At 57.1% G+C, this 27,594-nt stretch overlaps 2 protein-coding genes across 2 annotated transcripts in view; both read right to left on the reverse strand.

Annotated features, from left to right (window-relative positions):
* Positions 1-580: 580 nt before the first annotated feature.
* ENDOV (endonuclease V) lies at positions 581-16,806 on the reverse strand. The gene is made up of 10 exons (XM_007959821.1): positions 16,751-16,806; positions 15,913-16,084; positions 11,050-11,184; positions 10,835-10,874; positions 10,523-10,635; positions 9,439-9,507; positions 8,425-8,553; positions 6,092-6,165; positions 5,146-5,287; positions 581-655 (listed from the first exon to the last, which is right to left on the reverse strand). The coding sequence occupies exons 1-10, from the start codon at positions 16,804-16,806 to the stop codon at positions 581-583; spliced, it is 1,005 nt and encodes a 334-aa protein (XP_007958012.1).
* A 4,949-nt stretch (positions 16,807-21,755) lies between these two features.
* RNF213 (ring finger protein 213) overlaps positions 21,756-27,594 on the reverse strand; it is a 121,706-nt gene continuing 115,867 nt past the window's right edge. Inside the window, 9 exon segments of the mRNA XM_042783573.1 lie at positions 21,756-21,909; positions 22,132-22,310; positions 22,403-22,492; positions 22,954-23,148; positions 23,760-23,837; positions 24,809-25,010; positions 25,179-25,359; positions 25,843-25,926; positions 27,187-27,319. Coding sequence (XP_042639507.1) covers positions 21,756-21,909; positions 22,132-22,310; positions 22,403-22,492; positions 22,954-23,148; positions 23,760-23,837; positions 24,809-25,010; positions 25,179-25,359; positions 25,843-25,926; positions 27,187-27,319 — 1,296 coding nt within the window.

The following is a 27,594-nucleotide window of genomic DNA, read 5'->3' on the forward strand; positions in this document are numbered from 1 at the left end:
GGCACGTGGAACCCTGGGCCAGGTTCCCAGGCCAGCTGTTCCCAGTAGGAAGCCCTCCAAAGACCCTACCCAGGAGGTGGGAAGATGGCCTGAGGAACTGAGTGTGCACCAGTGACTGGGGCCTGTGGGGCTGCAGGGGGTGTGGAGGGGCAGGCCTCCCCTGGAACCTGGGCTGCCCTTGGGTCCTGGACGTGGGCCTTGGAGTTGGAAGCCCAGAGCCTAGGAGGGCTCAGGTGAGGTGTGGTAACAGGGCCAGCTCAGGCCAGGGCTTGAAGGGCCCCAAGCATGTTGGCCAGAGGAGGGTGGGGCTGAGCACAGCCAGGACCCCCGCGGGGTCTCCCAGGCCTGGCCTCGGAAAATGCAGGTCCACTCCCTGCACCGGCTCCTGCTCCATTCCCATCGCGGCTTCCCGAGAGAGGAGCGGGCGGGTGGGCAGGAAGTGGGGGCTCTGGGATTGACCCCTGTGGCCCAGGCCAGCTCAAATGCTGGGAGCCTCTCAGGAGGTGGGTCCTGGGCTAGGGGTGCAGAGGCTGACGGGGGGCAGGAGTCTATCTGGGACCGACCTGAATTATTAAGAGGGTTACGGGGTATTCTTAGCTCGGTACAGACTCTGGTCCGTGGAGACAGACATCATCACAGCCCTATTTTTAAGGTTCTGCAGGAAGGAGCCAAGACGTCATTACACTTAGGGGCTCAAGGGGTGGGGGAGGCCAGGCAGGGCAGGGGGGCACAGAACCCTGCTCCCAGGGTGCCCCTCTACACCAGGGGCCAGGAGCTGAGAGCCCAGACCCTGCTGTTCTCCCAGCTCGACATTGCCCACGATCAGCCCACATGGTCTGGAAGCAGGACGTGGGCATCTCAGGGTTCTGCCTCCTGTGTTGGAGGGGTGGGGAGCCTGGGTTCCCTACACCAGGTCCTTTCCGTTGCTTCTGCGTCCCTGCCAGCCGCCGCCTACGTCTGGCTTCCCCCCTGGATCCCCCATCCTGGCTGCCCCAGACCCTAATCCCTGCTCCCCTCAGCTTTCCTGCAAACACCTGGGCCACACCCTTCCTGGCCTGTGGTGGGCCAGGGTCTCTGGGAAGCTGCGCCTCTGCAACTCCTCTGATCTAAGGCGGTGTGGGTGTGGACATTAGGCAAGACAGGGCACACGGGCCTTGCATAGGGCCTGCCACTGCACGGCATGGCTTCTTCTTGAAGTTTTATCTTAAATGCCAGGTCCCTCTAAGACTCACCCCCCCCCACACACACTCCATGCTTAACACCCAGCTCCGTCACAAAGCTTCCGTAGGCCGCCAGGGCAGTCTGCTGGGGACCGTCAGGACCTTCTGTTGAAGCCCCACCTGAAGTCCGGCGACCTCAGGCACCAGGCCTGGGGGTGGGGCTGTCTGCTGGGGAGAGCCCAGAAGCCCTTGAAGGCACATGGCGTTTCCCCTGACCCTATCTTCCTGCTTGGGGGAGGGGTGTCCCCCTACTCTGAGTCACATCACAGCTGGACATCATGGGGACGAAGGGACGACCCACCACCAAGCTAGAATGACCCAGAAGAGAAGACTCAAGTTACCGACGTCAGGAATGAAAGCGGGGGCATTACTACAGCTCTACAGAGAGAGACACAAGTGAGTACCACAGACAGTCCCGAGTCAAGAAAGTGGACAACCCCCAGGAAATGCACAAACGCCTAGAAACTCACAAGGTACCAAAGCCAACTCGGTGGAACAGACCACGTGAACACGTCAGACTGCACCCTTAATAAGGACAACATTCTACAGACGCTAAAATTCAAACACTTGGATACATATTTACCACAATGTTCTGTTACGTATTTTACAAAAGAACAAAACAAACTTCCAACAAAGAGAAGCTCATGGCCAGATGGCTTCACTCATTTTTCTAACAAATATTTAAAACAATTAGCACCCATCTTGCTCAAACTCTTCCAAAAAACAAACAAACAAACAAACAAAAATAACAGGTAAGGAGGAACACTTCCTGACTCATTATCCTGATAGCAAATCTGCACAAAGACATGTAAGAAAACTAAAGAGCAAATCCTGCATGGACATGGGTTTTAAAAATTCGCAACAAAATACTAACGACCTAAATCCACAATCAAAGGATGATATACCATAACCAATTGGGCTTTATCCAAAAACTCCAGAGGCTCAGGATCAGAAAGGAAGTCAGTGGGATGCATCCTATTAACAGGATAAAGGCAAAAAGCCCCATCACCTCAGCAGATACATGCAAAGTGTCCGACAAAACCCAATGTCCTTCATGATTGAAACAAACTCAAAAAGGACAGGGGACATCTTCAAGCCAACGAAGGGTGTCTATGAAGAGCCCATAGCTGACAGTGTAAGTAATGGTAAAAGACAAAAGCTTTCCCTGCGGTCAGGAACAAAAGACAAGGACGTATGTATGCCCTGCTGTGCGGGCGCCAAGTCAAAATTGACGGGACACACCCAACACCGAACGTGAGATCATGTCACCTGTGACTAGAGTTTGCTGCTTCGTTTCCAACCTGGACACCTTTCCCATCTCTCATCTAACTGTCCTGCTAGAATGTCCACACAGTGTTGGACTAAGTGGAGAGAGCAAACACCCTCGTCGTGTTCCTGATGGCGGGGGTGGTGGGGTTCAGATGTCCGCTGGGTACTGAGCTCGGGGCTGCCTGCGGGAAACTGGCCCTGGTTCAGCAGCCACCGCGGGTCCCAACCACGTGAGCACAGGGGTGGCGGTGGACTGCTGGGGGCCCTCATGCCTTCCCTGTTCCCTGCCACTGGCAGGAGGCTCCTGCCACAGGCCACCTGTCTCTCCCCCCAGGGCCATGCACGGGACTCGCTGTGTCCGTTGGGTCTAGAGGTCAGAGCGGTGGCCCCCGACTGTGGCTGTGCTTGGCTGAGGTGGGACTCCAGAAGCCCTGCCTGGCACAGCCTGTGCCCACGGACTTTTTGTTGTTGAGAGACAGCTCTGAGGGCCTTCACAGATGGCCCGATCCCCTAACACAGGGCTTGGGGGCATGAACCCACATGACAGGTGCCAAGTGGTGAGGCCGTCCCTCCTGACCAGCAGCTGCTGCATCCCCGCCTCTCAGGCCCAGTAACTGCTGCCTCCCGGGCTAACTCCACTCCTGCCTTCCCTGGCTCCCGTGACCCACCACTGCCAAGCTGGCCCTCACAAGCACTGCAGGTGGACACTCACCCAGTGCCTCTCTCTCCTCCTGCCCAACCCTGCCCCCCATGGATGACAAAACTGCCTCCCAAGTGTTCCCCCACCCCTGGGTGTGCCAAGAGCCATCCTGGGTCTGGGCTGAGGCTAGACTCCCCGCCACTAGGCAGACCGAGTCTCTGCACCCAGGAGCCCCCTGACGCAGGAGAGAGAAAGGGAGGAATGACGACCTCCACCCAACCTGAGCAGGGTTCTGACACAGGAGAGGGAAAGGGAGGAAGACGACCTCCACCCAACCTGAGCAGGGTTCTGACGCAGGAGAGGGAAAGGGAGGAATGACGACCTCCACCCAACCTGAGCAGGGTTCTGACGCAGGAGAGGGAAAGGGAGGAATGACGACCTCCACCCAACCTGAGCAGGGTTCTGACACAGGAGAGGGAAAGGGAGGAAGACGACCTCCACCCAACCTGAGCAGGGTTCTGACGCAGGAGAGGGAAAGGGAGGAATGACGACCTCCACCCAACCTGAGCAGGGTTCTGTTGAGCAGTGCAACTTGTTGTGAGGCCAGAGACACGTGGCTCGGCGGCTTGGAAACCCACTCGTGCAGAGTGGAGAATTCCTCTGCCCTGCTCCCCTCCTCACTTCCGCTCAGGCACATCTAGCTTCTGTGAAACCTGTGAGCTGCAGGTGCTCTCTTTGCAGGTAACCAATCAGCCTTTTACCCCGACTACACCAGAAGAGCCCCATGGAAGCCCCACACGGCCTCTGTTCAGGGCTCAGTCTCTGGATGCGAATCCACCGAGTCTGTGCCAACGCACGGAAATTAAGGTCCTTCCTTTATTCACCATCCTGCTTGGTGTTAGCGTTTCCCTTGACGGCTCCGGTAACGCTTCTTGGGTGGGGTGCCTGCTGGCACAGTCCCCGAAGCAGAGGGGGCTAAGGCCCTTGGGGGCAAAGGTCAGTGCCGAGCCCAGGAGCTGGGGGCAGGTTCTGAGGTCATCAGGCGGAAGGTTCTAAGACCCAGGGAGGGGGTGACCGGGGCTCCCCGTGCACCCCAGCTTTGACAAGCAGGGTGGAGTCTCTCAGAGTCTCAGGCCTGGGAGGGCCAACCACATGCCCAGGTGAGAGGGGGAGGCGAGACGCACCAGAGAGGCCCAGCAGCCCTCAGAGGGACTCAGCCAGGGTGGCCCCCGAGGGAGGCTCCTGTGGCATATGCTGGACCCTGCTCCCGGGAGACCCTGGCTCTCAGTGACTGGAGGCAGGCCCCACAACCCTGGGCTTCTGTCCCACTGTCAGGTCACACAGCTCGTCCCTCTTGGCGCACCGGTACCAAGGAAAAGCCTTTGGACTCTCACGGCCTCAGCACAGGGAGCCTAGCATCTTCCAGGGACCTGGGGCTGCAGGCAGTTGGTGCAGGGGGGTGGGGGGTGGGCACTCCTGGCAAGGCTGGGCTGTCCTGCGCCCCTCCTCGCGCCCTACCCCTCAAGGAGAGGGCCGAGGCGTTGAGGAGGGCAGCAGGCACAGAGGAGCCGCCCCAGTGGGGGGGTGGGCCTCACCTGGCTCCTACATGAGGCCCCCTCGGCCCCAGGCTGGGCAGCAGAGCCCCTCGGGACACCATCAAACACCCATCCTGCCTGTGCCCCCACCCAGTGGTCCCTCTGCAGGCTGGTTACCTGGCACCGACCCCACGGGTCAGAGATGAACCTGCCCCTCCCACGTTCCAGGGGAAGCAGTGGCCGGAGCTCTTGGGCTGGTGCTCCGCTCGGTGGAAACTTCCACAGCATGTTGGCCATGCGGTCGCCCCGTCTGGGGCAGGAGGGACCGGTCTGCCGTGGCGGTCCGCTGGTGGGACCATGGGGCCGGAGCTCCGCACAGCCCCCAGGATGAGTCACCCTGGGGCGTCTCACTCCCAGAGGTTGATGTGGGGGAACCCCAAATCTCCATGACATCCGGCTCTGCTTGGCCTCCAGCCTGCACCCCACTATCCCTGGGGGCCTCGGACGGCTCATCCAGCTCTGCCCCAGGGTCTGGGCTGTGGTCCTGGGGGGACCTGTCCTCACCCTCGGGCTCTCCCAAGCCTCCTCGTGGGCATGCCTCTGATCTCTGCGCCTTCTGGATTCTGGCAATAAAGATGAGAACGGGGCAGCCTGAAGCCCCAACGCCAGCCGGGTCCACTGGCTCCCCACGAGGTTCCTCACAGATGCTCATCTGAACCAGAGGCCCAAACAGGGATAGGCCAGAGTGTCGGTGACACAGGAGCCCCTGGCAGGGTGCAGGGTCAGAGGGCAGGTGGACACAAGCTGTGAGCCCTCAACTCTTGAGAGGGCTCGGGGTCCCTGCCATCCCGCCTCTTTGGTCCCCAAAGCCTCTGTCCAAGGCAAGGGCACCTGGGGTGGCAGTGCGGTCCTCAATCCAGCGTCTCAGTGGAGGGAAGTGGGCTCTGCCGCCCAGCTGTCACGGGAACCTGCCCCGCCGCCTCGGCAGGAAGGGCTAAGCCGCACCTCAGTTTCCTCTCCTGTAACAGGACAGGCCCCAGCCCGTAGCAAAGCTGCAGTCAGATTCTACGAGCGTGAGTGGCCCGTGACAGTGCGGTGGGCATGGTGCCTCGCTTACGGTGGCCGTGGCACCCTGTGCCAGGCACGAGCTCACAGGAGCCTCCTAAGGACCCCATGGGACCAGTTAACATCACCGTGTAGATAAGAAAACTGAGGCATGAGGAATGTATGTGTCCAGGGCCAGTCCATACCCTCCATGGGCCAGGAAAGCATGGGACGAAGGCTTGGGGCCAGGAAGGCCTGTGGCCTGAGGCTCTGAGGATTTCTAGACAGTCCACAAGGGGCCTGAAGCCCACCGTGGCCCATGCTGTCTGCGGCTCAGCCCCTGCCCCCCTCCAAGGCCTCTCCTGGGTGTCCTAGGCGCTCACCTCTCCTGTCTTAGTGCGGGGGGCCCATGGGACCCCAGGGTCCTGCGGATGTACTCGCGGGAGCGGATGTCAGCCTGGCGGGAGGGGGGGGGCAATGGCTCCAGTGAGCAAGGTGGGAGGGGCTGGGGTCCCCTGAGCTCATTTCAAACACCCTCCTGGTACCCCGACAATGTGAGAGACGTGCTGTGGACCCTATGTATAGCACTCAGGGGCTGGGGTCCACTGAGCTCCCCTCAAACAGCCCTCCCCACACTCCCACAATGTGACAGACGTGCTGTGCACCCCACATGCAGCACTCAGGGGAAGTACCCACCCCACTAGCCTTCTGGGGAGCAGCAAGGCCATGGGCGACAGGGCCACAATCCTGCAGTGGCAGGTTCAGATGGCACTCAGCATCCCAGAGGCCTGAGCTGGTGAGTGACAGTCTGAGTGGGGGACCCCAGTCCCCTCCCCCTGCTCAGCCTTCTGAGGTCTCCGAGCTTATACTTTCTGCTCAAGCCTCTTCTTAGAAGGGTCTCCTCAGCCAGCTTCCTGCCCAGCCCCAGCCAGCATTAGCCCTGACCCATCCCTGGGGAGCATCTCCACAAAGTTCCATGAAGTCACCAGAATGAAAGACCTATGGGTGGTGGGGGAGGGACTAAACGTGCAGGAGGGGGCAGCAGGCGAGGCCTGGGCAGGGCCTCCTCAGGACCTGGCCATGACGCTCCCTACTTCTGGCCTGGCCGCAGAGGCCCCCATTTTGTAGCAACACTGAACCTCCAAGGCTGCCTCCAGTTACCAGGGAGTAGCTGCTGGGAATAGGGGGTGTCCTGGTGGGCCCTACCTGGCCAGGCGGGGTAGATCCCCCTGCCTTCCTGCAGCCACCCGGCCTCAAGGAAGAGTCCGGGCTTGGCACCAGGGGGCAGTGCCTGTGACCATGGGCCCCCATGAAACCTGGGCTGGGCAGTAGGGGACCCTATGCACACCACAGGATAGGGTGCAGACAGACACTAACCTATCTCTCCCCCTCACCCAGGAGAGCCAGGACGGCAGACTGCGAACAGAGATTGGACCCCGGAAGAAAACAGGCAGAGAGAAGACCGGTCTCTGGCCCTCCTGGGTGGGGCGAGCCCTGCAGGCTTTGTGGTGGCCAGGCAGCCGGCCGGCCCCTCTCTGAGGCGGGACAGGTGGTCCCTGCCCATCTCAGGTGCTCAGGGGCTCTACAGAATGGCTTCCCACTGGCCCTGCTGGGGACAGACAGGGCAGAGCTCAGTCACAGGATGCCTCTGGGAGCCTGGCACTGCCCTGGGCAGGAACATGGAGAGGTAGATGTGGTCTGGGTGACTGGTCAGACCTTGGCCCCTCACTAGCTGGAGATGAGGACACAGTCCTCGCAGGTGCAGGGACACGGGCTTGCAGGGTGTCGCTGCCCCCTGGTGGCCACCCTGTGCACCAGCAGCCAGGCTGCAGGGTAGGAAGTGCCCCAGGGCCATCGGGGCCAGGTCTCCTCACACAGGTGAGGGTAGACGTCTGTGCGCTGTGCCCTCCAATCCCTCAGCAAGGCAGGCTCAAAGAGGGGTGGCAGGAGGCCGAGTGGAGAGCTGGGCCTGGGCAGGCAGAGAAGACAGCCCCTAGTTCAGAGAGTTTAAGACCCAGTCCCACACTGCACACCCCTCTAGAGGCACAGCTGGGCCTCTCCTGGTCCAAGCACCTGCGGTAAACCTGCAGCTCTTCCCCCCACTCCCAGCTCTGGCTTCCACCTGCCACACCTCCCAGCCTGGCCTCCCACATACCTTCCTCCTGGGTTCCCGCCTCAGGACCTTTGCCTCCTCAGGCTGGGACTGGCCTCACCCAGCAACCTCCACCTCTCTCCTCCTCTAGACCTTCCCTCAGGACCACTGCTCCCATCCTCCCAGTCAGAGCCCCCCGGGCCCAGGCACCGGGCATCATCACTCAGCTGCGTCTGCACCCAGCACACTCAGCCTGTCCTCCACCAAAGCTCCAAACCATCAGCCTGAGCCCCAGTGCACGTGCTGGGCTGGCCCAGCCTCAGCGCCCAAGTGCCTCAATCTACATCCCTGGCTGAGGACAGCAAGGCATGTCGCGGATGGGCAGAGCACCCTACTCTGAGGGAGCTGCTATCAGTGAGTCTCCAAAGGCTGGGGAAAGGGCAACCAGGACCAACAGAGCCTCCCAGGCAGAGCCTCCCAGGCAGAGCGGCTGACCAGGGCAGACTGAGCCCACCATACCGAGAAGCCTGACCACGGTGGCCAGGGCTCCCCTCCTGCAGGGGCTGTGCTCAGATAGGACTGGGAAGAGCAGGACAAAGGGCCAGAGGGCCACCAGTCACCCACCTGGCGCACGGGCTCTGGAGTCCGGAACCTGCAGCAGGCGCGGGTCAGGCGCACGGCGGCCTCCAGGCTTATCCTGTGGCCCACGGAGACGTACAGGGGATTGGTACTGTGGTCATGGCTCTTCAGGGCCTGGGCCAAGGGAAGTGAGGTCAGGGCCTGGGGGTCAGGGCACTGGGCCCGGGATCAGGACCAGTTCGACGGCCAGAGGATCTGACAACAGGCCTTGGGTGGCAAGAATGAGCTTAGAGGGTCCCCGGCACCTCCACTTCCACAGGACGGGGCTCCCAGCCCTTAGGGAGTCTTCCTGCACTCTGTCTAAGGGCAAGAAGTCCCAGCTGGGGGTGAGGAAGCAAGGACCACACCTATCTCATGACGCAGATCAACAAGGTAGCAAAACAATGGGGAGATGAGCAGAGTCTGGTGCATGGTGTGTGTGTGCACGGGCACACATGGATGTATGTATAGGGCACATGTATGTGTGCACGTGTGTAAACACAGGTATCAGTACAAAGCATGTGTACATGCGCATGTGTGCGTGTACACACAGATATCTGTACAGGGCATGTGTATGTGTATACGTGTGTATGCATGTACATGTGTGTATGGGGCTTGTGTACATGTGTTCTTGCATGCATACATGTGGATCTTTGCACAGGACATTGTACATGCACATGTGCACCTGTGTGTACATATGGGTGTAGGCACAAGGCATGTGCACACATCGATGTGTACATGTGCATATGTACACATGGATATGTGCACAGTGGATATGTACTTGTCCATGTGTGTTCACACCCCTGAGCATGTGCACGAACGTGCATCACATGTTCATGTGTACACCTTCACGTGTGTAGGTGTGTACCATGCATTTACACATGTGTATGCATATGTCCATGTGTATACGTATATAGGAGCCATCTGCCCCCCACTGGCCCAGCACCCCTCAAACAACCTCCCGGAGCTCTCTGACCTGGGGAGCGTGGTGTTGGGGAGCATGAGCCCTGGAGCACTCACCATTCCCAGGACCACCCCAGAGCCCCCTACCAGGGGAAACGTGTCTTCTCCAGCCCGCAGGAGTCGTATCTGAAGAGTAAGGAACAAGATTTGGAAACTGTGTCCCGGGGAGGGTGAGAGGCCTCTGGGTTTTTAAACCTGAGCCATCACTAGCATGGAAGGCAGGGTCTTGCCTACAACATCCACACGTGGGGTCAGCATGCTCCCACCCTCTCCCCCCAGCACCTCCGAGCTGGCTCTATTCCACGGTCCCACAGATGGGGAAACGGACGCCTGGCAGCAGTGAGACAGCCTGCCCATAGCCACGGGGCGGCGTGGTGCTCCAGAGACTGGAACAAAGCCGAGGCCCACGCACCGAGCAGGTCCAGAGGTGACACCCCCCCCCCGCCAGGGGCCACAACCAGCCCCGAGGCTACTGCCTCGCTGCCCTTTCCCTCCTGCTGGAATCCCGCACACTCGATTCAACTGGCAGTCTTTGGGGGATGAGAACAGTTCACACACCCAGGGGCCAACCAAAAGGTTGGGGGTTCCAGTCCACCCGAGGGCCTTGGAAGAAAGGCCTGGTGAGCAGCTTCTGCAAACCCCACGGGGCACAGTGGTACTCCCACCCACAGGGAGGGGCCCTGAGTCGACTCCATGGCAACCAGCTTGGTTGGTCTTGACTCAGCCTCTGCTGCTGCGGGCGCTGGAGAGCCCAGACGGAGAAGCAGCCCGCTCCGCACCCTCGGTCTGCAGCTGGGAGCTGACGGGGGTATCACCCACTCAGGGCTGGGCTGGGCCTGGAGGCCAGCAGGGTAGGGGCGCAGCAGCAGGGCCTGCAGGGGTCTGAGCGCTCACCGCGGGAGCCAGGGGCTGGAGAGGGGCCGGCAGGAGGAAAGGCACAGAAGCCTGTACTGGAGGGCAGGACACGGGCAGGCAATGGCACAGAGGTGATGGGGACGGGAGAGGTCAGCGCCCTGGGCACACCCATAGCTCAGCGAGGCTGGCTGGCACTCTCGAGACGCAGCACCCCCAGGGGCGCCCCAGAGGGGGGCCATCTCTGCAATGTTTCCCTTGGCCGCCAGCCCCACCAGAGGCCCCTCACCTTCTCCTTGTGTAGGTCACTCTTTTCCAGCCCGTCCACCTGCAGGAGCTTCTTGGCCACCCCGACACTGGGCAGGTCTGTGAGGACGCCAAGGTGGCAGGCCACCCCGAAGCCTGCACCAGCAGGAAGGGAGGAGGAGGGGTGAGGCTGGGTGGCCTGGGGAACCACAGGTTGGGGGTGGCCGGGGAAAAGGGCAAACCAGACTCTGCGATTGCCTCAGGTTTCAGGAGGCCTGTCAATGGGCGGAGGGTGATGGGCACCCTCCCTCTCCACCGCACCAGCCCTGGAGCTGTCTCTCAGGGGGCGTGTTACCTTGGTGGTGGAGCACCCCATTTCCGTCCACGAGGAGAACCTACAAGAGCCACAGAAGGCTAGTTGGTGGCACTGCCCGACCCACCAGCAGGAAGGGGCCCAGGTGACAGCATTTGTGAAACCCGTCCTCCTCTCCCCAGGGCAAATGCACCTTATCCCACTGGCGGGTGTCTTCAGGGTGCTCTCCCCTCCCCACCCTGGGGCTGGGCACCTGCCTGGGGCATCAGATCGGGCTCCTTCTCCTGCAGCCGCTGCACGGCCTCCACCAGGAAGGGCACCTCTCGGAAGGCCAGGAACCCCGACACGTAGGGGGCTGTCAGGGTCACCATACGGCACTCCTCGTACACTACCTGTCACAGCACACGGTGGTCACCAGGACACTCCCCACCCCCTTCTCTGCCTCACCAATGAGAGACAAGGGGAGGAGACAAGGGAGCCTCTGCCCTGTAGGCTGGAGGTGGGCGGGGGCATCGTGGCACCTCAGCTGTGCCAGGTGCTCTCAGTCAGGGCCAGCCTCCTGCTGCCCTCCCCAGGATTCCTCCTTGTAGGTGGGCTGACCCTTGCCCACCTCCCCCCCAGCCCTCCCGTCCTCCACCCTTCTCATCCCACCTCCCCAGGGGTCTGCAGGCTCAAACAGACAAAGCGAAAGGAAGCCCTTTGTGTGAAGGGCGCCACACGGGACCCTGGGGACAAAGACCATGTCTCCTGAGAGCTGGTGGCAGCCCTAAGATTAACACAGTCTTCACAAGAGGCCTGAGATCATCAGAAGGGCAGATGGTCTTAGAGCTGGTATCAACGTGAGAACACTGGTGCCGAGGGCCGGAGGGCCAGGAAACGAGGGGCAGGTGCCCGGCCAGCCATCTTGTGCAAGCTGGGGAGGGGGGCAGAGGTCAAAGGTCAGGTGCAAGAAAGGGTGGCGGGTCTGAATCAGGCCTGGAGGCCAGAGGCCCAGTGGTCAGGGGCCTTCAGGAAGGGCTGGGGGCACCCAAAGAGCTCTCTGGCAAAGAGGTCGTTTCTTCTTCAAGCTGAGAGGAGCCCCCACAGTGGGGGCAGGGAGAGTGGGCCCCACTTTATTCCACCACTGACAGCTCAGGGTCTGCTCAGAGTGCAGGGCCACCCGGTGGGGGCGCAGCCACCGTCCCCCAGGCATGCTGCTCAGACCTCTGCTGCCAGGACTCAGGGTCTCACTGAAACCCCCACATCTCTGGACAGCAACTTCCCAAACCATGACGGCTCCTGACTGGACAGCAGCTCAACGTTAAATGGGGCTGAGGAGCGATGCCTCACGTTACAAGCAGGGCAGGACCCTGTCCTCCCACATATTTATCAACGACTCACTACCTAAAACCAAACCCACTGCCTTAGGGTCTATTCCAACTTACAGGGCCCCTAGAGGACAGGCTGCTGCCCTGTTGGCCTTCCAAGGTGACTATCATCTTTACGGAAGCAGACTGCCTCATCTTTCTCCTGCAGAGCAGCTGGTGGATTCAAACCACCAACTCAATACAATAACCACAGCGTCACAAAGACCCCAATTGGGGAGGGTTCGAGCCAGCGATAGATAAGAGGGTTCAGACACAGTGACCCAGCAGACTGGGCTGCCTGGGCCCAAAGCACAGGGTGTGTGTGAAGCTCAGACACCAAGTATGGCTGCTTCCGTCAGCCTCTCCACACAACCTCCAGAAACCAGAGGGAACAGAGAGGAGGAAGCTGAGGCCCACAGCACAGCCAGGAAGGACACACCTCGGACGTTGGTGCACACAGAGGACCCAAACAGCCTGACCAGCAGGCCAGCTCCAGTCACCACACTGGGCAGAGGCGGGTGGGAACAGGCAAGGAGTGGACAGTGCCTGACACGAGCACATGAGGGTCGCTCCTGAAGAGGCAGGCCTTGTCCCGCGTGGGCACCACTGAGGAGGGGCCGGGACCGGGCATCAGCACTTGGAGCTTGTGGGGCCAAAGAGCACTGCCGTTGTTTCTGGAGCATGGCAGGCAGGCTCTGGAGCTCGGATGGAAGCAGGGGTCCTTTGGAAACGAGACTATCATAGATCAAAGGCTGCCTCAGACATACAGCAGTGATGAAGGCAATGACCCTGGATTTTGTTCCTCGTGACCCTTGCCCTCCACAGAGCTGTCTGCCACGGACTGCTAGGAAACTCCAGTACACTTTGAGATGGACAATAAAAGTTGGCTGCTAGCTGCACAAAGCTACTACAAAGACTCACATGGCAAAAATCAAAAGCTGACAGCTGATGGCAACACGACCCTTCCCCCACATAATCGTGATGCAGGACACCTGTAACATTCTCCAGTGGGCAGAATCATCTTAAACAATGGCAGGTGGGAAAGACGCAACCAGGCAGAAATTGCAAACCAGGGCAGAAGTGGAGGAAAAAGCGGGATAACATAAACGAGAGCTGACGGAAAAAGGGGAGAAATCAAAGAACAAGATAAGATCATCTGAGAAACAGAATCAATCACAAAGAGACTAAGTGGGAGAGGCCAGACAGGCAAGGCTTGGACTGGAAGTCTGTAAGTCACTTCTGTAAGTCACAGAAAAGAGAGAAACAAAACAGCAAGAGGTTGAAACAGTAGCAAGGACACAGAAGATGGACAAAGAAAATCCAGCACAAATATAACTGGACTCTCTGAAGAAAAGAAGAATATTTAACGCCACGATCCCAGAAACATCCCCAAGATAAAAGATCCGACCCCACATACTGCAACAGCCAACCATGAACCTGGGAAAACTGACCTGGAACAGCTGACTCGAGACAGTCAGCTGGGGAACAACAAAACCAACCAGACAAGGCGGTGACCAAACATCCGACAGTAAACCTAACACTGACAGTGGAGAAGCCAAGTGCTGCTTCCAGGCAGAAGGACTGATGTGCAGATGGGGGTCTGTTCTGCGCTGCTGCCTGAAGACAGACTCTGAGCGTAAGGGTGGGAGCTAGCGCACCATGGAAAAGAACGATGGGCCGTCGGCTCCCAGGGATGCTAGGAGGCGCTGGGTCGTGGGGAAAGCAGGCCTGTGGCCCCCAAGCCTGCCTGCTTCCAGGCCCTGCCTTTGGCGATCTTGACTCAGCAGTTAGGGGAGGGTTCTGGAATTTTGTCTTAAACAGCTTTACTGGGACAGGATTCACACACCATAAAGGCACCTGCTTAAAGTGTATGAGCATCACCATACTCTAATCTAAGACCATTTCCATTATCCATTATCCTGAAAGCAACCTTCTCCCACTAGTAGTCCTTCCCCACACGCCCTGCCCTAGGCACCATGAATTTCCTTTCTGTGCCCGTAGATTTGCCTGCAAAGCCTACATGTAAGAGTACACTTCCAGGTGATTCGGCTCCATCAGAGCCACGGACATTAGAGAACCAGCGACGACTCTTCCATGGGCCTCTCCAGCACAGGACAATAAACACAGGCTGGGCCCCTAGCCACCAGGCTCAGTGTTGGGGCCACAAAAGGACGAAGATGTAACTCTGCCCCGGAGGACCTGGTGGCCGTGTGACATACAGAAATGTAAACTCAAGTCCCCAAAAAAGTGCTGTCACCACATACAGACAGGGGTCCAGCACACATGAAGTAGTGATCAGTGCGGCAGCGAGGGCCGCCCCAGGGCAGTGACCCTGTGGACTGGGATGAGAAGTGTGAGAAGTCATCGTGAGATTAACAGTAGTCAACATTTCTTGCTGGGTAAAGCAGAGGGTCAGCAAAAAAAGAGGGAGACCCTCAGTGAGACGGGCTGACGGTAGCTGTTGCCACGGCCTCAAACCTGGCAACAACTGTGGGACGGTGCCGAGCTGGGCAGCGCTTCATTGTGCTGTACGTCGGGTCCCTGTGAGTCAGAACTGACTTGATAGCACCCAGGAACAATTTCTCTGAGGGCTTATCAGGTGCCAGTACCTGGCTAAGTGCTTTCCATGAATGCTTTCATTCCTCCCCAGAGCACTGTGCCCTATCAATACTATCAGCCTGAGTTATGAAAGAGGAAACCGCGGCCTACATGGGTCCAGTGGGGAGAGGCAGGGCTGGGCTATGAGCTCAAGCAGTCTGGCCCGAGGCCACGCCCTCACCCACGCACTGTCCTGTAAAAGTCTGGGGAAGTCCAAGGACAGGGACGCGGGTCCTGCATCACTGTGTATGCAGATTTAGCGCACAGCAGGTGCGCAGGAACTTCTGTTGGATTTGGACTGAAAGGGGTGTTCCGAGTAAAGCGGTGTTTCAAGTAAAGGGGCGTTTCAAGTAAAGCACAAAGGGGCCAGGGCAGGAAGACGGTGGCCGTCTTCAGGGGCTGGCGGAGGAGCCCTGAGAGGGGCTCACTGAGGCTGTCCTTCCTCAGTGCTCTTCTCCCACCAGGGCTTCCGGACTCCTAGTGAGTCACGGGGACACCGTTCACGCGCCTATTTAAGAGGTGTCTGAGTATCTCCTGTATGCCCGGCCTTGGGCTGGGGGCCAAGGCTACTGCACGGTTCCTGACGTCATGGAGCCTACGTTCCGGTGGGGAGAAAGACAGGCGGTTCTCTTACAGAGTGATAAAAGAGAAAGTAGAGGTGGAGAGACAAGTCCTGGGCTTCCTGGAGGATGTGAGTTAGGACCTACGGGCTGAGTAGGCACCAGCCAGATGGCATATTCCAGCAGAGGAAACATCACTGCCAACGTCAGGTGGACAGACACGGGGTCTGAGGCATTCAAAGTCGTCCAGGGTGCACTGGGGGCGCTGGGGTGTGGGGAAGGCCAAGCTGACAGCATTGCATTAGGCCAGAGACTCCAGGAGCAGAGGGCGGGGGCCGGCGGGTCGCAGACAGTTAGGAGGCACAAAAACGGAGCTAGCGTGTGACGGCAGGCGGGAGAGAAGCGTCCGGAGGCAGAGTCCTGGGCCTCTCGACGGGGTGGCAGCGCCTCACCGACCCAGAAGCAGGACAACCTGGGAAAGCTGAGCGTGATGCAGCAGGGACAATGGCACGACCTCCCCTGGATTCCGCCCCGTTTTCCTTCAATGACTCCCCAGTCTCTAACGCAATCCTGCGGAAGCTCGGCCCCGGGCTCGGCCCCCCTCCAGGGGCGTTACCTCGAGCTCAGGGTAGCTGAGCACCACTAGGGAGACGCAGGCACTGACGCTGTCCCCTTCCACAAAGGACACGTCCACGCCCCCGACCCTCTGCAGACCCGAGAAGTCGGGGTCCCGCTGCCACGCCTCCGTGTCCCAGTCTACGACGCGGGCCTTCAGCCGGGCTTGCTCCCTAGGAGGCGCGGAGGAGACAAACGTCAGGCCGTGGCCCGAGCTCCCGCGCTAGATGCTCGCTCGCGAGCCCTGCCAGCAGTCCCGCCCCCGGCCCTGGTCTGCACGCCCGTTTCCGCAGCCTACTCGGAGCAGCTGCACGCCCCGGGTAAGCCAGCCCCGGGCGAGGGCGTCGGGGCTCTGCCCTGCAGACTCTGTCTGCGAGCTGTACTCTTCCTCCTCCCCGGAGACACAGTTCCCTGGGTGCCGCCAAACTGGACTCGCGACCCGGAAACGAAAGACGCCCACCCGCAGGACTAAGATTCCCGAAAGCCCCTTCGCCCCTCACGCCGGAAGCGGGACCCGGGCCTCTGACGACCAAAGGGGCTGTCCGCTGGGAACCCTGCAGCGCTTTATCCTCCCTCCTCCTCGGGGAAGGCGAGGGACCCCAGGTAGGTCTGCGATCTCCCGCGCGGAGCCGCAGCGAGGGAAGAGGGCGACTTGGAGGGCTCAACTCCCGAAAAGCCACTCGCCTCTCGAGCCGGAAGTTTGGCCCAGGCGCCAGCGGCTGGGTCACAGTGACACGGGTCACTGTGACTCCGAAGTCGCGGGGTTACGAGGTCGGAATATCTGCATAGAAACGTATAAACTCCCTTTCCAGCCCCTGCGCGCCTCCTAACTTCATTACCGTTTCCAGAGCGACAAGGTTTCCTCAGGCGGCCGTTCTGCCCCCTCACGTGCCATTGCTCTGCCCCGGGCGCTTCTTCCTGAACGTCACTTCCGAGCCGCCTCGCACAGGTGCCGGGCCGCCCTCATCGCTGGGCGACGCTGTCAGGGCTCTGTGGCAGCCGTCGCCGCCAGAGGTCGCTTCCGGGCTCATCATCGCTTCCCTCCCCCAGCACTCCCGCCCCGGGTCTTTGTCCCCCGCTCGGGGAGGCTCTGTCGTTATAACTCACAAATGCGTGTCAGCTTGTTTTCCCGAGCGCTGCCGCACACGTTATCGGCCCTGTCTCCTCAGGCCCCTGGGAGGCCTGGCTGTCCCCTTGACAGCGACGAAGTGGCGCCTCCGACGCGGTATTTTCTCAGCGGAGGAGCCTCGGAAACCTCCAGTCCCGCCCGCCTGGCCCCCGGGAGAGGAGGACGGCGACCCACCCGGTGTCTCGCCTCGTCGGGTGCCCTGGCCTGACGGGGTTCTGCGTTATCACGGCAGCTCGCACGTGCCCGCCACCGAACGGCCGCTGGCTGCCGAATGAATGAGTGACTGCGGGGGTGAGCCAGGCCTGTCCAGCTAGGTTTCTCAGACCAGTCCGCCTGCGCTGCACTGAGTAATTACCGGACTCCACAGGACCCCAGCGGAGTCCGGGGGTGATGCAGATGGATAAGCTCGAGGTAGTCCACAGGTTTGCAGTAAACCCACCAGCGGCACCTCCGAAGAAAGGCCTGGCAATGTGGTTCCTGACAACCCTGTGGAGCGCTTCTCTTCTCCATGTGTGTGCTCACCATGTCTGAGTCTCACCGTGGTGACGACGGGCCCACGCTTAATTCACAAAGATGTACTGAGCATCTGCCGTTTACATGGACCTGTTTCGATGAACATGGGAGCGTTTGAGGGTAGGACCTGTGGACTTGGTTTCTCTTGACCATGGCAGGCTGGACTGGGAGGTCTCACTGGCAGAAAGCTTCACCCACCACCCTACGTCAGTCGGCCTTGGCAGCATTGCTCCTTCCCATTCGTTTATGGATTCGGTGCCCTGTGCCTGGTGGTGCTGACCATCTGATCAGGGATAGGAAGACATGAACATGTCACTGTAGATCGTGACAAGGGCTATGAGGAAAAATAACATGGGAAACGTACTTCCACCTGGTGGCTAGGAAAGGCCTCTGAGGAGTGGTATGTAAGAGGGGGCCTGAGTGGGAGGAGAGCTCGTGTCAGGCAGAGGGGACACACTCTGAGGGTCCTGAGGTAGGAGAGGCTGGTGTAGCTGAGGCACTGACAGGCAGTGACTTAACCCTGGGTGATCCCTGCCTCAGTCACCCAGAGCTGCTACCACAAGTGGATGTCTTCAAGGAACAGGAATATAAAGATGACCAAGCCAGGGCCTCAGCCATGTCTGTTCCTTCCTTAGCAGTAATCACGGGGTTTCCTTGCTTCCCTGGCTTGTAGTGCATCCTCACAGAGGGCCTTGAATCTGCCCCATCCCCACATCAGTGTAGGTGTCTACTCTGCTCTTTTTATAACTCAGAAGTGATTAGGTTTAGAACCCACCCCACTCAGGTGTGACCTAGTGAACGTAACAAAGAAAACACTATTTCCAAACAAACAGGCTTGTACCACTGAGACAGGGGCTAAGATTACAACCCAGTGTAATCTGCAGCAGGATTCTGCCAGGTCATCCAAGCATACAGATAAGCAACAGAAGGCTGAACATAGCTCTCGAGAAAAATACAATGACCAGGATTGGAGGCAGAGGTTTGGGAAAAAGTACGTTCCTGGCACTTGTTTTCCAACTGGGAATAGGATCCCTGATGCTGAAGCAGAGTCGATTCAACTTACAGTGACCCCTCCTTGGGTTTCCGAGGCAGTATCTGTACAGAATTAGATTACCCAGTCTTCCTTCTGAGAAGTGGCTGGTGGGTTTGAACCACCAGCCTTCTGGTTAGCAGTCAAATGCCTTAGGCACTACGCCACCAGAGCTCCAGTGAATGTGAAGGGGCTGGAAATGCAGACTGCTCGTGGCTCCAAGTGAGTGGCTTTCCATCCCTGGATTTTCTCCCTGCCTCCTCCCCATCTAGAATTTCTCTCCCCTGCTGGGATTGATTTAGCAACTTCGCTTCCAGTGGTTACACGAAGATGCTTTTGTAGTAGCATAGCGGTGCGCATGGCAGGACGTGGGCAGCTTTACCTGCCTACTAAGCTGGCCCGTTGAGCTGACCTCTTTTTCACAGTGATGGTCTAACACAGGAAGTTTGTTCCTGAGTTGGAAATGCTGGACACAGAAGTAGTGTAGTGGTAACTCTGGGTTGTCTCAGCCAACAAATGACTACTGTCACCACTGGTGAAAGGTAAAGGCTTTACGCACAGTTAAGACCTCAAAAAGACAGCCAGGGTTAGTCCTGACGATTTCTGGTAGGTCCCACCCACCTCACCACTGTCCACCTGGGCTAAAACAAGCCAGCCTGTGGAGCAGGGAAATGTTGACACCCACACACATATGAACAGCACAATAAGTGAACAGGGCACGGTGGGAGGGCAGGCTGGGGTTGGTGCTGAGACCCTGTTGACTGAACAAAGTGGCTGGAGTGGAATGGAAATGGTGGGAGAAGACAGAGTCTGACAGCCGTGGTCAGGTCGTCTTTTGTCCCCACTGCAGGCCAGCCTGAATATGGGTCATCTTCCTTTGAGTGTCCCCACTGCAGGCCAGCCCCTTTGTTCTTTGTAGAAGAGAAAATGCTGTTTTCCCCTAAGTGGGCCACTTGGAGCTTACTCTTTATTACTCACATCTGTTTACTTCCTATTTCTAAGAAATTGCTTCCCCAATCCCACAACCCAACTCATTGACAGAGCTGGCACTTCTCCTTAGAGCTCTGCCATTCCCAGAGATGCCACCTCAGGCATGAGGTGGAAGGATCTGCCTCAGAGGTTGGCCGTAGGAGAGTGGCCTGGATTCCAAGGGAAAAGATGACCACCTCACGTTCTGAACCAAATCCAACTCTTCTCCCTTGACTTTGGCCTTCAGCACACTTCCAGAAGAACATTTCCACAAAAAACAAAACTGTCCCCAAAAGCCCAGTTGGTGTCTGTTTGCCAAAATAAAAACTCTGCCCCAAAGAGAAGGGTTCTTAAGCAGCAAAACTCAGCTTTATTAAGACATTTATAAAATTGACTTTTGCTGCGTGCTAGTCCAGTGTATTTCTGAATAAACAAGATAATGCTACATAGGACAGTGAAAGCTTTGGAAACAGAAAAACAAATTATGTAAATTAAAAAACCTTCATAAAAGTAGGGGGAAAATCCCTCTCCCCAAAAAATTCTTCACAGCAGCGGATTGCCAGCTGGCTCCCACCTGCTAACATGTGGCAGCGGCACAGCAGTTGAAGCCAGGAGGCTGTGAGCAGCCGTCTGATGGCTGGTCCCTACTTGGAGCTCTGAGAAGTCCCCACTGCAAGGGGAAAGAGTTCGACCAACCCCCCTGCGCATTACCGGGCAATCCAGGGTACAAATGTGTTGAGGGGAGGGCCTTTGCATAGTCTTAAATGATAAACCACCTTCGATCACTATATGCAAGCAGACACTCAATCAAGTGAATTACAACCTTGGGTCTACAGCACTGTGTACGGTCATCAAGTGCCCTGAACAGAGATCAAAATAATGCACGCAGAACACGTCCTTCCGCAGCTTCCTGCGCTTGTGCATAAGGGGTCGGTGGTCACATTCTCTACAGTATGTTGTGTTTCCATAGCTCTTACCCCATGGACCCCATTTCAAGTTGATTGAGTCATGAGCTCATTGAGAAAGTATATTGAGGGCACTGGCCACTGACTTGTAAACAGTTGCCATCTTAGTATCAGTGCAAATCAGCTACCTAGGAGAGGAGCTAGTCCAGAGATAAGTACCAACAGATTTGAAAAAACACACACTGAACGTCAGGAAAGCACAAAATCAGTACCAAGTGACCACTCCCCTTTCCTGTCCTCGGGAAGGAGACCACTCTGTGTTCCTCCAAGTTTTGGCTGCACCTGTGCTGAGATGGGAACAAAGGACCAGATGCCTGCACATTAAGGAACCCGGGCCACATTGAGTGAACCTGGGCCACACTGAGTGTGCGTGGGTATTCTGGCCCGTCAGAAATCACCCACAGATGTGCCAGAACCACACCTCGGACCCCAGGTACTTTCACAGACTTCCATCTAGAATTTCAAGATATTAGCATCGGAAGGACTTCAGCCAGCCGTCCTCTCTGAGGGGACTCAGGCCCAGAGTGTGTCCCTGTCTCCTTGTCCAGCACTCCTCATGAGCAAAGCACCTTGGCTCTTACCCGTGGAAATTTGGCAGTGACTCCTTGTGGGGCCTGGGTCAGATTCTGTTGGTTTGGCTTAAGGCACTCACACAACATCCTGACTTTTCTTGTATTTGAACAAGATGAAAAAAAAAAAAAAAAAAGAGTCTGGCACTTTGTCACATCTTCCAACTTCAGAAATACCTGTACACACTCCAAATTTGGAGGAAAGAATATGAGAATCTCTTCGGTGAGTGCAGAGAAAATTAGAAAAAATAAGCAAAAAATTCATCCCGTTTTTTTCCTCCCTCTGATTCTATAGCAGTCTGAGGGAGGAGCCTGGTGGCTGGGCACGTGCCACATCAGGCCGGCAAGGCCACTATGCTGGGTTAAGCTGAGAACTGTATTTCTTTGTCCCCCCTGGAATGTAAGGGATAGTGGTTTATGTCCAAGTTCATGTAACCTTCAACCCTCCCCTCCCAGTGAATAACATTCATAACATGATAAGAACATTCTGGAATAACAGCCATGAGCTCACACAGCACATCCTGTTTTGCTTGTTAGTGCAATGGTGTGAGCGTTCCCTCCAAGCACTCACAAAGGTGACCGACAGCCCGTGATGGGATGCCGTGAGTGGTTGAGGGAGAAGGGCCACCTCGCCTCAGGTCACCCCCAAGCTGAGCTAAGGAGCTGCCTCTATCTTGAGTGGCGGGCCTGCTTCAGCCTCGCTGCCATGTTCCACACTGAGGCGCAACTGGAGAGCAGGATGCCTTCCGGGAACTGAGATTCCAAGTCGGGAAGAACACCAGTCTCTTTAGTTTCCATGTAACTCATCAGAGTGTCTCTCAGGCTGAAAAACCAAGGGACAAGAGATAGTATTTCAAACAGGCTCGCCAGTAACAGAAGGAGACCAATCAGCTGTCACTTGTCCCAGTCAACAGAACCAAAGTGCTCATTAAGACAGGAATATGGAGGGTCGGGTTAAGGACACGCAGCTACGGAGTGACTGCACTGGACGTAGCATCCTGGGTTCAGGGCGGTGGTGGCCTATCCGACGGGTCTGCAGCCTTACCTCCATGCAGGGTTGAAACTCGTCTCCATGTGGGGGCTCTTGAGTTTAAGCAGCATCATCTCATGCAGTTCCAACAAGAAGCCGTCTAGGTCAGTCTGATGCAGGAAGGGGCTGAGGAGTTTCGCATCCTCCAGGCTGAGGTCCTCCTTATACTCGGAACTGATTTCCCTGAACGGATCCTAAAGTGAAATGTGAACAAGTGGAAATGGGAGGTCAGGAGGGAGGATGCGTGCAGCTGCGAGCAGGCTGGGGCCGGGAAGAGGGGACTGACCTTTCCCAGGCGCAGCAACTGTTCGGACTTCTGTGCCGAGAGGAACCGCCATAGGGCAATGACGTGCTTCAACTGACACCTGTTTAGGGCCTGAAAGAGGGGGCTCCTGAGCAGGGGAGGGACTCACCCAGCAGGCCGTGGGGCCGACTGCTCATCCACGCGGCCTCTTCTCCCCTTTCTGCTCTGTGCTATTTCTGATTCCTCGTGCAGCCATCTCCTTAACAGTCCTTGAATCCACTCGCCTCATCTTTCAAAATTCTCTGAAAAGTTTCCCCTCTTGGAGCCTCTCAGAGTCCTGGAGCACCCACAGTCGAGTCACAGCTGGGGCGTGCTGTCTACACGGTCAGCATTCTGAGTGCACCACTAGGTCTGTACCACCCAGTGTGTCGTCCACACATGGACCTACCAGGCGAGGGGTGGTTCTGTCCCCCCCTCCTTCCCTGGGTCTACACTGACAGTCCCTGAATGGCGGTATTCCTGTAGGAAGTGGGGAAACTGAGGCGAAGGGCCATGCAGACTCCCTTTGACGGAAACCTTAATACGAGACCCACCTTTGAAACAGGACTTGTCTGATCACCCATTCGCAGGACTTCTTGGATGTACACATTCAAGGGCATGTTGGGGTTGCCACCAGCGGTGCTCAGAAAGCCCAGGGTGACCTCTATGACTGACAGGGCTTCACAGGCGTCGCTGAAGGACTGCAGCTGTCCGCTGAGGGCACTGAGGGCTGCGTGAGGGAGAGTGCTCTGCGGGGGCAAAAGCAGGATGGGCCTGTGGCTTGGGGTTCTGGGTTCCTGCTCCCCAGTAGAACAGCTTCCCTTCTTCACTGCCCAAGCCCACAAGGGGAGACAAATGCCCCATCAACAAGGTAACGCTTCACGGCACTTACTAAGTGTCCCGCAGCGGTCCAGACATGCAGAAACAGGTATGAACCCATTTCACCCTCCAAATGACTCTGTGAGAGTGTGTGTGTGTGTATCAAGAGTGTGTGCACAGAAATAAGTTCTCTGGTCCTGCATCAGCACACGTGATCACAACCAAGAAACTAACACCACAGCCTTAAATCCAATTACACTTAACAAAAGACGCTTACAGACTTGATGTCTTGTCGCCCTTCAGAGAGATCACAGGGATTGGGCCCTCGGACATGTTAATGAGACTCTTTGGGGCTCACAGTGCATGCCTAGGGGGGCAAGGCTGGGGCTCACAGTGCGTGCCTGGGGGGGCGAGGCTGGGGCTCACGGTGCGTGCCTGGGGGGGGGGCGAGGCTGGGGCTCACGGTGCATGCCTAGGGCGAGGTTGGAGCCACTGATGGACACAAAGCACCATGCCAACGATGCAGCCCTGTTCTGCTCACCTGTGACATCTTGTTCCTGATGTCCATGAAGAGATGTTCGTAGTTCCAGTCGTGTCTGTATACCAGAGTGGGTATTCCCTAAAATGAAAGAGAATGTGTTTTTGTCAATTAAATCCCTTGTAGAGTTCTCACAGATGGCAAATGACTGAATGGCAGCACTATAGCACACACTGCCCACTCCACCATCCACGGGAACAGCAGCATAACACAGAACCCAGCCTACACAATGGCCAGGCAGGTCCTGGCCCACTAGCTCCAAGGAGCACAGTTCTGGGGAGTGAGGAATGGAGGATAGCTCATTCCCGAATACACTCATTCACTGCCCCCAGACTGTGAAGCAGGCAGCCACTGTGCTAGAGGGTGGGGTGATTAGAATCAGCGACACCATCAGACTCCAACAATTGACACAGCAGTAGGCAGTGGGGGAGACAATCATGGACATTGGTCTGGGCCTTGAAGACATAAGCACAGTCCAGGTCAAAGAACCTGGAGGTCAGGGGAGGGAGCATGAGCCGTGGGTGAGATCAGAGGACCCCCTCAGGTGGCCCACTGGCTGGCGGTGGGCTGGAGGGAGGCTTGGACCTGGACATTATCCAGTATGCGTCGGAAAGATGCTAACAGGGTGGAAGAAACCGGAGGCAGGAATCTAGTTAGGAGCTAGTGCAGGGGCCGCACTCCAGGGCAGAGGGTCTGAACTACAGCAGTGGCTGTGTTTATTTTAGCAGGACCCACAGAAGGCAGACCCTACAGAACATGACGACACCTTGTGAAGGAAAAGATGGCTGCAAGGTTTGGCTTGGGTAGTTGGTGATGCCAGTCAGTAACTATGGCAGAAAAATCCAGACAATGAGCCCAATACGATTTGAAGACAGGGCTGGGACTGAGGTGCAGGCACTGATGGAGAGCCCTCCAGCCTATGATGTCGATGTGAGTGGTGGAGCTGTGGACATGAATGAGATGACCCGGAGAATATACTCATGCTGGTCTCATTGTGAAAGTGTGTGGTGGGAGCCACCCTGGTGGACACACCTGCCATTCACGGACTGTACCTTGAGGGTGAGCCTGGGCTTGCCCTGCAAAAACCGGCTGGTGATCTGCCGCTGGATTTTTTCCAGGTCAAACTCCTGCAGGGCCTCCGTGCCTGGCTCGACTTGGTACTGGCAGTTGGAGAGAATCAGAGGCATCAAGTCCCGCTCTGCTTCATAACTGATGACGTGCAGGTCGGTGACCTCAGAGGTATCGATGGAGTAACTGAGGGACATAAACACACAGCACTCAGTCCTGGGCACTGTGCACCTGCTGCAGGGCTTGAGGTCACCCCAAGGTCAGTTCCTGGCTGATGTTCTCGACATGCAAGGCTAGGGACACTGGGGAGCTGACATCTGGCTCTCATCAGCCTACTGGGCCTGGGGCACTCACCTGTTACTTTCCTCAGAGAATTTGTCCACCGTGTAGACCATTTCATTGTGCAGCTTAATCAGGTAGTTGACTAAGGCGGTGGCACAGAGCCCCCACCCCTGGCGACGTGGCAGGATGAGCTCAAAGTGGGCATCCAGATCAAAGTCCCTGCTGCAGAAGTCCTGAGGGAGCTTGATCTCACCTTTAAACAACAGGGCTGTTCGTAAGCAGAGAAGCACTCGGCTCCACGCTGCCACTTCCAAAGCAGGGTGAGGGAGCCCATTCCAGCCACAGAGGTCACCTGCAGCATGCAGGGGCAGGTGGGGGCACAGGGGTCGCCCCCATGACGTGGCTGAGGGGCACAGATGGCATCCGTACCAAAGCTAGGACCCTGGTGCGGTCTCACGGTCTATGTCTGACCTCTTTTATATGCTGACAGGTTCTCTGATGTTCTCAGCTTCTTTACACCCCACATTTATAGACAGAAATTTCTGTCTACAAGTATCTCCTTGCAGAGAGAACTAAGGGTTGACTTTTCCTGACCTGCATCTCACTTATCCCAGACTCATCGACGCAGCACTGACCCACACACAACATGGGGCTTGGATGCCAGGGACAGGCAAGGCTGGACCCAGGAGAACAGTTTCCTGTCAGGTTATGAGCTAAAGGGGAGATCAGGACTTACCGTCAGTCTCGAGGGACCTTCTCAGCTTGTTCCACGTGGACAGAAAGGTGGTGATTCTCCTGCGAAACAGCTGCTGCAACCCACCTAAGAAAAGACACCACTTCTGCAGGCCTGTGACGGAACGAGCTGGTCCAGGTCACACCAGTGACCCAAGCCCAACTGAGAAAGACAGCACTTCTGAAGACCTGTGATGGGGCGAGCCAGTCTAGGTTACACTGATGACCCAACTGAGATAGATACCACCTCTGAAGGAAGGCCTGTGATGGCACGAGCCGGTCCAGGTCACAACAGCGACCCAACTGAGAAAGACAGCACTTCTGAAGACCTGTGATGGGGCGAGCCAGTCTAGGTTACACTGATGACCCAACTGAGATAGATACCACCTCTGAAGGAAGGCCTGTGATGGCACGAGCCGGTCCAGGTCACAACAGCGACCCAACTGAGAAAGACAGCACTTCTGAAGGCTTGTGATGGTGCGAGCTGGTCCAGGTCACACCAGTGACCCAAATGAGAAAGACAATGCTTCTGAAGGTCTGTGACGGTGTGAGCTGGTCCAGGTCACACTGGTGACCCAAATGAGAAAGACAGCACTTCTGAAGGCCTGTGATGGTGTGAGCCAGTCCAGGTCACACCAGTGACCCAAAAAGATAGCACTTCTGAAGGCCTGTAATGGTGTGAGCCAGTCCAGGTCACATTGGTGACCTAACCCCAACTCAGAAAGACAGCACTTCTGAAGGCCTGTGATGGTGTGAGCTGGTCCAGATCACACTGGCAACCCAACCCCAACTGAGAAAGACACCACTTCTGAAGGCCTGTGACAGCGCGAGCTGGTTCAAGTCACACTGGTGACCCAACTCCAACTGAGAAAGAAAGCACTTCTGAAGGCCTGTGATGGTGCAAGCCAGTCCAGGTCACACCGGTGACCCAAATGAGAAAGACAGCACTTCCGAAGGCCTGTGATGGTGTGAGCTGGTCCAGGTCACACTGGCGACCCAACCCCAACTAAGAAAGACAGCACTTCTGAAGGCCTGTGACGGTGCGAGCCGGTCTAGGTCACACTGGCAACGATTCACTCTGTATAGAGCCACTTTCGCATCTTCAGGCAACAGCCGCGCACTATAAATGCCATCTTAACAGTAAAGCTGGGCTTGACGGGCCACAGTGAGGATGGTCCTTCTCAGCTGCAGCACGAGCCTCTGACCTGTTTGGGGGACGCATGGGGCCCTTTGCCTCATGCTAACAGCTTAGGATGAAGAGCACCCCTAGCTGCCTGCCCTGCTTGGAGGGTCCTCTCAAGCCACCCATTATGGAGACTACTGACCTCTGATCAGAGCAGAGCCGTACCTGAGTGATGATGGGCAATGAAATCCCGGAGGGACCCGTAGTCAGCTTCTGACGCATTCTGGAATCGCTTCACCAGGTCCCGTTGCAGGACCAAAATCTCAGGCAAGAATTTCACCAGTCTCAGCTCTGCTTCCTGGGGAGGGAAGGCCACCCAGTGACACTTTTTCAGATGCTTAGATGATTATCTATATTATCGAACAATATCATTAGTTTCACATGCAAGGAAAATCTTACTGAAGATAATTCGAAAACGGTTGCAGCAGTATATTGACAGAGAACTTCCAGAAATGCAAGCTGGATTCAGAAGAGGACGTGGAATGAGGGATATCATTGCTGATGTCAGATGGATCTTGGCCCAAAGCAAAGAATACCAGAAAGATGTTTACTTGCGTTTTATTGACTATGCAA

The sequence above is a fragment of the Orycteropus afer genome, unplaced genomic scaffold (genome assembly GCF_000298275.1).
Source record: "Orycteropus afer afer isolate SDZICR_OR568_19922 unplaced genomic scaffold, OryAfe1.0 scaffold00018, whole genome shotgun sequence".
Classification (NCBI taxonomy): domain Eukaryota; kingdom Metazoa; phylum Chordata; class Mammalia; order Tubulidentata; family Orycteropodidae; genus Orycteropus; species Orycteropus afer.